The sequence below is a fragment of the Rutidosis leptorrhynchoides genome, chromosome 1, assembly GCF_046630445.1.
Source record: "Rutidosis leptorrhynchoides isolate AG116_Rl617_1_P2 chromosome 1, CSIRO_AGI_Rlap_v1, whole genome shotgun sequence".
NCBI classification, from domain to species: domain Eukaryota; kingdom Viridiplantae; phylum Streptophyta; class Magnoliopsida; order Asterales; family Asteraceae; genus Rutidosis; species Rutidosis leptorrhynchoides.
Window position 1 is genome coordinate 137,115,561 of NC_092333.1, and position 10,155 is coordinate 137,125,715.

The window sequence follows — 10,155 nt, forward strand, 5'->3', positions numbered from 1 at the left end:
TTGCCAAGAAAATAAAGCAGACTAAAGCTATAAACAGTGGAAATCATAAATACCGGCTACACTAAACTATTCTTAAGAACAACCAAACTGTGACTACGATAGTGACCAATAGAACGTCAGTTTATCTAGTTTACACAAAAGTCATACTCTAATTAAGTAGTCTAACCATTAAAAACTAACAAAAATAGTACTCTACTTGAGTTATTTAAAGCCACAACTTCCTTACTTTATGAGCAAAATGTACACCTCTATAATACGGACACAAAGTTATGTTACCTTATTAATTATTATAGTATCTCTCTAACCCTATTGGCTAAAAACTTAGAAAAATAAATTGATGTCTATTGGTCAATTATACCAAATAAGAAAAAGACAACTGGACCCAAAGGGGCTGCACATGACAAGCATCAGCAAGTAGCCAATATCCTCCATATTTACATCTCACACTCTGCAAACACACAGTAACTACAACTAGTTCTACTTGTACACATTTTTAACGACTTAATTTATAACTCTGTATATATTTATAAAAGTCTCATAAAATATGGAAATGCCCACGTTCTATCTTCCTCTATCATCATCATCATCATCATCATCATCATCATCATCATCATCATCATCATCATCATATTCTTGTTTCCATATACTCCGTAAAACTTGCTCTCTTTCATACAATCCAGAACCTCATGAATAACTCAAATCATACTCTCCAAGATACAATATTTTTCCTCTTTTGTGTCTCACTTATCTCATTTGCATATGGGTTTGGATCCATGGGTCCGATCTCGGCTGTTTTCGGCCAAAACGACTTCTTTTGTGCCATAGATGCAAGTGGGAAACAAGAAGTTATATGTTGGGGTAGGAACACTAGTAGCTTAACTTCAAATTCTTTAAATTTGGCTATTAATGTGCCACCTATGGCTGCACTTAGTGGTGGGTATGGGTTTATGTGTGGTATTTTAGTCAATACTTCATATGTTTCTTGTTGGGATTCAATGGGTTATGGCTCTGATCTTGTTCCTCAGGTATATCAATCCATTTCTTACTCACATATATCTTCAGGTAAAGATCATGTTTGTGGTATCAGAGGATCTTATTATTCTGAAACCGATTCGACCGTTGTTGATTGTTGGGATATCGTTGATAACGGTAATAACGGTCTCACTTCGAAACAAAGTGGCCAGTATTATAATTATAATCAAGATTTGTTTAAAAATATAGTTTCTGGTGATGGGTTTAGTTGTGGTAGTCTTAAAGATGGTGGGATCAAATGTTGGGGACCAAATGCATATACTTTAAATGTTCCAAATTTATCAGAACATTTTCTTGCTTTATCGTCTGGTAAAAGTTCGATTTGCGGTGTTTTGGAATCGTCCGGTGAGATCAAGTGTTGGGGCGATTCGAATTTGGTAAATTCATCGATTCTTGATCCGCCCGTTAACCGATCGTTTGTTTCGTTAGCAATTGGTGCTCAACATTTTTGTGGTATAAGAAGAGATGATCATGGTATTGAGTGTTGGGGGAAGGTAAATTACTCTTCTATCCCTAACGAAGGTTTTTTATCGATTGCATCTTCGGATTCGATCATGTGTGGGATAAGAGAAGAAGATTTGGTTCTTGATTGTTGGTTTGCAAATGCTACTTCACCTAAAGATTTCGATCCACCGTTGCAGTTATGCAGCCCGGGTTTATGTATCCCCGGATCTTGTGGGCCCGGGAAGTTCGCGTTTAATGCTAGTAATTTACACGAGCCCGATTTGACAAGTTTGTGTGTTCGAAAAGATTTGAACATTTGTTCGCCTTGCGGGTTCAATTGTTCGAACGGGTTTTTTCCTTCGAGTTCGTGTACTGAAAACGCTGATCGGGTATGCACCCCATGCTCACTTTGTCAAAACAGTTCTTGTTATGAAGTTTGCAACATTAAGCCTCAACAACCTCATCAAGATCATCGGTTACATCAATTGCGTAAACTAATGATCATAATCGGTTCATCGATTCTCGGGTTCTTGTTAATTTTAATCTTCGTGTGCGTTACGCTTCGTTTTTACCCAATGAAAGGTAAGAAAAAGAAGCAGTTTGCATCTTGTATGGGTAAGCAAAGAGAAAAGGAAACAGATGCACCAGATGGGACAGTTGTACCATGTGCAGTATCGGTTGCACCGTGTCCCGGTCTAGCTCAAGTGTTCCGATTATCGGAGCTAAAAGACGCGACAAACGGGTTCAAAGAGTTTAACGAGCTGGGTCGGGGGAGTTACGGGTTCGTTTACAAAGCTGTGTTGGCAGACGGGCGCCAGGTGGCGGTCAAACGGGCCAATGCTGCAACAATCATTCATACAAACAGTAGGGAATTCGAAATGGAACTCGAGATTCTTTGCAGTGTTAGGCACAGTAATGTGGTTAACTTATTAGGATACTGTGCCGAAATGGGCGAAAGATTGTTGGTTTACGAGCTGATGCCACACGGTACGCTCTATGATCATCTCCACGGAGGATTATCGCCTTTAAACTGGCCACTTAGGCTAAGAATCGCGATGCAGGCTGCAAAGGGTTTAGAGTTTTTACATACAGAATTCGTCCCTCCAATCGCGCATCGTGATGTTAAAAGTTCGAATATTTTACTAGACGCTGATTGGGGTGCTCGAATTTCTGATTTCGGACTATTAAGAAACGATGGTGATGTGATTCTCGATATGCGAGACGATGTTTACAACTTCGGTATTTTGTTACTTGAAATACTTAGTGGAAGAAAAGCGAATGATCGAGACTGCACGCCTTCAAGTATAGTCGAATGGGCAGTACCATTGATTCGACAAGGGAAAGCAGCTGCGATAATCGATAGGTTTGTTGGTCTGCCACGTGTCGTTGTACCATTGCTTAAACTTGCTGACATGGCAGAGGTGGCTGTGAGGGAAAATCCATGTGAAAGACCATCAATGGCTGAAGTATCAACATTCTTGGAGCAACTTGTGAAAGAAGGTTTGATTTTGTGATTCATGTTCATTTAAAAAAAAAAAAAAAAAAGTTGAGTTTTTTTTTTTTTTTTTTTTTATCTTTTTTTTGGGCAGATTCTTGGTGAGTTACTTGCTGCTCTTTTGCAACTGTATATTGTTCTGAGCTGTTGTTAATTATAAACTCTCACCATCATTTCAGATTTAATAAATATATTGGTATTTCATACTTTATACACATGTTTTTGATTTTTCAGCTATCTTAGTTTGGTTACTATTTAAGTTCTATAAAATTAATCACTTTTTTATTTGTAAGTTCATTTATTTCTCTTTGTTTTTTGCTTTGTAACTCATTTATATGTTACCTCTTATATCTAATTATTCATATTTAATTGAAGAAAAATTAAATATCAATACATACAATCTATAGTAATAAAGCAAAGGTAAACAAAAAGGGAAAATGAGTTTATATATAGAGGAAAAGAAGTTGTCTTATTGGTATAGTAAAGCATTGATATGGGAATCTAATTCCTCATGTTTCTAATACAACAAACAACCTTTTGAAATTAGATCATGATTCATGTGTACCAACACTACTTTTACTAACTAAAATATATTACTCTGTATATTAAAAGTGATAAAGTTTAAGGTCATATGTTATTAAATTAATTAAGAATTAAGAATGTTGATCTTTGATACACATAATTCATGATATCATCTAAAACTATTGCAATAGAAACCTAATCTACAAATCAATATCAATAATGTAGATAATTAGTAACGGATATGATTGAAGTTGTGCAATGCAATCACTGAATCAAGCATCCAAATGAATTGTAAGTAGTACATACATCGAACTAATACTATAAAAGCTGGTTAACAAATTAGATGCATAACAATCAACTGGAATTGAAAGAGGAACTTAATTATTCAATTTCAATAATTTGCTAAATCAAAAACCTAAAATTAACTTTACCTCAATTTGATTAAAGGAAACAGGTTAGAACTAGGTAACTTCAGTTGAGTGATTGCATTATGAATTGGCTTCTGATATTTAGTGGTAGTAATTGCCTAATTGGTGAAACACGACGGAAATCCGTCATAATTGATGGCTGAGATCAGAAGAACGGCGAATCATGAAATGAAAATATATATACATATTTAAGTAGACTCAAAGATTAAAAGATTACATTTGATATAAAACCATCAGACAGGTCTGCTTTGCACTGAACAACATCCATGCAGGATACTGACTGACTGATGTGTCACTACAATTTGGTTATAACAGCCATTTAGCGCATTTGCTCAAGTCATAATAGTACATGCAATTGAAGTTTTGGCACAAAGGTATTGCAGATTCGTTAGTTAGTCGTTACTGGTAACAAAAACTAAACTAGAAATATGAACATGACAGACGGGTGTAACTTCTCGGGTGGGGTGCTAACTTCTCGGGCAGTGGTTCTTTATCGGAGCTATTCTCGACAGACGGGTGTAATGGTAATAACATGGCTAAGTTTCAAAAACTTTCTTGGCAAGCGGTGCGGTGGGTGACGGGGTACTACATTTGGAAAAATAGAAATCACAAATTATTTCATAATGAATCGTGGGCGTCGCCAAAAATTGTTAGTGAGATTCAACTCAAAGCTTTCGAGTGGATAAACAATCGGATGAAGACCACCTCTTTTGATTGGCATCGTTGGTTGTTAGATCCGAATAGTGTTTTGGAGGCCAAAGTGCATGTGTAAAGCTTTGTAAAAGCACTTGGCTGTTCTCGTGCTTGGATGTCTGGGTCTTTATTTTGACCCATTCGTTCCACTCTTGTACATGTTCATAATATCAATTATAGTTGCTTTTCAAAAAAAGAAAAAAAGAAATATGAACATGAAAATTTGAGATGCATTTCAATCAACATGCCATTGCCTGCTACGTAGTATATCACTACAAAACAAACTTGTTTGTATTAAAAATTAACAAACATACCCTGTTTTCCTTTTAACTAGTTGCAAATATCAAACATAAAAACTGTCAAGGTAAAGAACAGAACTAACATGAAACATGGGTATTGGATTATTAGTATTCATTTTGAAACAAAATGAAACTTGAATTATTAATTAAGGTTAGTTATTATTACATCTCTCTTTCATACTTACAAATTGATTAAAGTGTCCTGTTTCACTCATCAATTCCCCATCAGCATGGGAACATCAGCATCATCTGTTGTTGGTTAGTCTATTACCTTCTGCACAAAACACCTATTTTGCATCCACAAACTCAACATAACCTTAAAAATGAGCTCAAAATCATTGCCTGCTGTTACTAAATGCAACCCCAACTTTAAGAGGCTTCTCGTTCAAACTTGTATCCGAAACCAATTCGGACTCTGAACTTGGTCTGCTCCAGACCTTAATGTGACCTTCTCGACACACAGTCAGGATCGAATCCCGAGTGAATATTAAACCAGAAAGTGGTTCAGTTTCAGCACGATGAACTGCTAAAGGTGAGATCATTGGGACGTCTCGCATGCTCGGTGCAGGTTGTAAACCACTAACCGGGGCACCGTTGTCCCAATGAGCAGATTGGCTTCCAGTACTGAAAGTGGGTGAACCACCTGCAGCACGACGTAGTGGTACTACTATCTCGTTCATTTCCAGATCCCACAATAGTAATTGTGTGTCCTGCACACAAACTGCTCGTTAAAATGTCTCAACCAAAAATAAGATATTGCACTTTTCAGATTGAATCCTAGCATACCTGGCCAACAGAACCAAATCGATACACGACACTTTCAGTATTATCCGTATTTGGAGTTGACCAATACGAGTCAAACGCAACACCACTCACCTGCAACCGTCAATAGTAACATCAGGACCCAAAAAAAAAAACAAAACAAAACAAAAAAAAACAAAAAACAAAAAAATCTAAATAAGTAAATTATCAGAACTTACCCATGAACTATGCCCCTCACCCCATGCAACAATTTTTCGCTCTTCCATACTCCAAACCTGAACCAAGTCATCTTCACCTCCGGTTAATATGTATTTTCCATCCATACTGTCATTAATAACAATTAAATTTTAATCATACTTTTTTGTTTTTTTTAAAAAAAGGTCAAGATTAAGACTTTCACCTCCAAGAGCAACATAATAGAGCACCATAATAGCTTTTCCCTCCACATACGAGCTGTTCAGTTTTGAAGTCGAAGACTCGAAGATAACCTGCCATTGAAATATATATACTAAATGATAAAAAAAAGTAACCCAAAATTTCCAAGAAACTAAGAATGTTACTTACCATCCCTTCCAACAATCGCGATATATGCACCATCACTTGAGAACGTGATGCTATTTATTGAACCCTGACATATATGCCATCGAGCAATAGGATTCTGCACAAACGAGTATATATTTATGCAATTACCATACGAACGATAAAATTAGTCTGTGTATAGATAAATCAATTTAGTAGTACCTTACTGTTGCGTGCATGTGAGACAGAAAATTGAGTTGGATCCTTGATAGCAGGAAAAGAAGGATCACCCGAACCATCTTTACTCTGTAAAAAGGGAGCCAGTATTAGACACATAAATATTTAAGTCCCACCACAAGAAAAAAAAAATGTACAAGCTTTTTATTGTATAAAACTTGCCTTTTCATATACATACATATTACCATCTGCATGGGCCACAACGAAGGTGCCATCGCCATTAGGAACCCATGCAATGCTAGTACAGCGACTGCAGGAAAAAATATTAAACAATTACATTAGCAGACAAGAACATAGAACCTGCTAAAAGAATATAATATAACAGATTAAAGAAATTCTTGTATTGCCTGTTATTTACACAGCCATCTTTGTTATAATGCTGGGCTCCGACAAGCTTTTTTCCAACATCTTGTAATTGTAGTCTTAATGAAACTGAATAAACTACAAATTCAAAGCATAAATGCAATTAATATGCATTTATAAAATACTAATACTATGACATATTTACAGAAGATATGTATACCATCTCCACAATTCAATCCAATGAGCAAATCATGTCCATCTCTTGCATCTGGATTAAAGGCGTGAGAGATAGGATTTGAAGTGCTGAACTGTATAGACTTTATTGGATCCTGCATAGAATGTTAAAGGATCTCATATTCTGACTCGTTTAATGGGATTTGATTTTTAAAACTGATTATCTGAAATCTCAATAATCAAATTTATTGTTAAAATTAACAGACTCTACTGCAAAATATCCGAAACAATAATCAACTTTCTAGAAATCATATAAGCTGCAACAAAACTTAGTATCGAGGTATAACAAATTACCAATTTACCCCATGAATTATCCTGAATTGAGAGGCTTTTACTCTTCTTTCAGCAAAACATCTCTTTTTTTATCACAAAAGTGTCAATTATGTATTAACTTCTTTCGTATTTAGATCAGTGCTATACATGAACATATAGTGAACTATAGTAAATTCAAAAATATAAATCCTACAGAAGGCTATCCAACTCACTATCCATATTTACATAATCATTATATCGCTATAAAATTACACAACCAAACAACCCCTAAAACATACATAAACAATTAAAACTATTATCACAATGACATTAAAATTAGTATCGAGATATAACAAATTACCTATTTAGTATTTACTCCATGATTTATCCTGATTTGAGAAGCTTTTACTCATCTTTCAACAAATCATCTCTATTTTTTATCACACGAATTTCAATTATGTATTAATTTCTTTAGTAATTAGAACATATAGTGAACTATAGTATATTCAAAAAATATATTCTACAGAAGACTATCCAACTAACTATTCACATTTACAAAAGCACTAAAAAAACGCACAACCAAACAACCCGAAAAACATACATAAACAATTGAAACTACAATCACAATGACATTAGATTACCTTATCGGGAGAGCTCAAATCACTGATGAAAATAGCATCACCAACATTGAATACCAAGTAAGTCCCCTTTCCATCAAAGTTCATATTATTAGCATAACTATTAGTATTTGAAGTACCCGATAACCCAACTTTACTGGCCCCACTCAATAACTTACTTCCCCCATTCCCACCAACAAGACCAAGTGTCTTACTCCCATTACTCCCTAATAACTTTGCAGCTGCTGATCTCACCCCACTTCCAACACCTAAACTAGATAACGATGATGACGGCAACGAAGCAGTAGATTTCTCCTTGAGACACGCCAAAGTCACCTGGTATCCACATTACAAATATAGACAGCTCACAACTAATTACAATACCACTATCATCTTATGATTAATATAATTTGTATGCATAGGTGAAAGTTTCGATAAGAACTGTGAGAACTGCTAAATACGTATAAATCCAAGTCGTGTAAGTTGACAAAATCGCATTATGAAGTTATTAATATCTTTCAATCTGTATACAAGTTCTTGATTGAATTCTGAGGCCTTGCAGTTCACAAAATTCAAATAATTTTTCGGTATACGTCTAGACGCATCGAAAAACCTTGGCGTGTGATTATAATTCCTACTGTTCTTAGCAAATATTATTAAAATTGCACAATCAAACCATAATTTAATAATGCAATCCAGAAATTCATTCAATTTAAGCTATTGAAAGCATAACCTAACAACAAAATTGAGCAAAATATAATATTAGGTTAAAAATTGAGGAAAAGTATGAAATTTAGAAACCCTAGAAATTGATTAATTACCTGAGTAACTGATTTACCATGAGTGTAATGAAGGAAGCCGGTGGGATGTGATTTCTCATATTTAAGTTTGTATCTTCCTTCTGGTGTTTTAAAGTAGGTTTTCAATCCGGTCGGTTGTTGTTGTTGTCCGCCGGCGACGGTTGAACCGGTGGCGTTGTAGTTATTGGTTGCTGATGACGTCATTGTATTAGTGGTGGATGTAGAGATCATTGTTGTGAATTAGTGATTTTATCATTGTGTGAAGTGGTTTGATTGAATGGGGAATTAAATTAGGGTTTATGTTGGTTATAAAAGAATTTGAATGATGATGATCGGGGTGACTAAGTCGGATTTATGGGGCCGATGGATATGAAAAATTGAAATTAAAGTGTAATTTATATTTATTTTATATTTATATTTATATATTTGAATTTGAATATACTTATGTGTGGATGATAATCTATATCTATCTATATATCCATGCCGTGCAACGACAATTTTATAAATTAGTTTTTGATAGCGTTAACATTGAGACTGATTAGCTGTAAAATACAAGTACAATGAAAAAATATTTTAATTATTTTTTAATTAGAATGGTCTTTAGTATATAAGCATGTCGTTACAATGTAGTTAAAAATTATAGTAAAAGTGAAGTCGCTCTTAGTGTAAAAAAAATCATGAAATGGTACATAAATGAAATACTTCACTATGATAAATGCAATTTACTAATTACAATTAAAAAAAAACCTATCAATTATTTTATCTCTAGTGTATGAGCCTGGAAAAGGTCAATTATCTACTCAAATGATATGTCTAACACATATATACAATGATATTAATAACTTAATATATTTATATAATATTGTCTAAATTGAATTCGATTTTATATTCGGTTTTCAGTTAACCAAATTCAAAATTTTCAAAACTAAAAAACGAATCGAAAACCGAATTTGAATTCGATTTTCAGTTTCGGTTGATCCGAAAACCATTTTATAAATTTAGTTTGGATTTTTTCGGTTTAGTTTCTATTTGATGTTCAGATTAAACGAATTTAACCAAACCGATAAACACCCCTAGCGTACCCCACATCTAAAATATAAAAAATCTATAACTAAAATCTATAACTTCCATGTCTAAATTTGCTACGGACTATATCATTACATATAGATATAGATTATTTTCATATATATTTATTTATATAGACATTCACACATAAGATTATTATATTATATTTAATATATATAAAGTTTTCATATGTAAGTAAGATTGATACGGAGTATATTATTATTTATTATTATTTTTTTATATTATATATTATTGAAATAGTAAATAATTTATGGATAAGTTTTGATTGATTTGGAATCTCCTTAAATATAGTGTATATGATAATTACTATAAATTATAAGTTAGTCACAAGCCGCCACATAAGCAAATTTAACCAGAATTAATAATAGACTGACACGTATGATTATTGGCACGTGCTTTATAATAATGTATAGATATAGATGTATAGATATA

The 10,155-nt window shown here is 33.9% G+C and overlaps 2 protein-coding genes across 2 annotated transcripts; one reads left to right on the forward strand and one right to left on the reverse strand.

Moving 5' to 3' along the window:
* The first annotated feature begins 686 nt into the window (after positions 1-686).
* LOC139889400 (serine/threonine-protein kinase-like protein CCR1) lies at positions 687-3,015 on the forward strand. The gene has a single exon (XM_071872356.1). The coding sequence runs from the start codon at positions 687-689 to the stop codon at positions 2,988-2,990; it is 2,304 nt and encodes a 767-aa protein (XP_071728457.1). The 3' UTR covers positions 2,991-3,015.
* Positions 3,016-4,912: 1,897 nt separating this feature from the next.
* Positions 4,913-9,011, reverse strand: LOC139865568 (probable catabolite repression protein creC). The gene is made up of 11 exons (XM_071853643.1): positions 8,659-9,011; positions 7,862-8,173; positions 6,955-7,063; positions 6,779-6,872; positions 6,594-6,681; positions 6,417-6,500; positions 6,240-6,333; positions 6,076-6,163; positions 5,894-5,999; positions 5,700-5,789; positions 4,913-5,623 (listed from the first exon to the last, which is right to left on the reverse strand). Exons 1-11 carry the CDS (start codon positions 8,866-8,868, stop codon positions 5,249-5,251), a joined length of 1,650 nt encoding a protein of 549 aa, XP_071709744.1. The 5' UTR covers positions 8,869-9,011; the 3' UTR covers positions 4,913-5,248.
* Between the last annotated feature and the right edge of the window lie 1,144 nt (positions 9,012-10,155).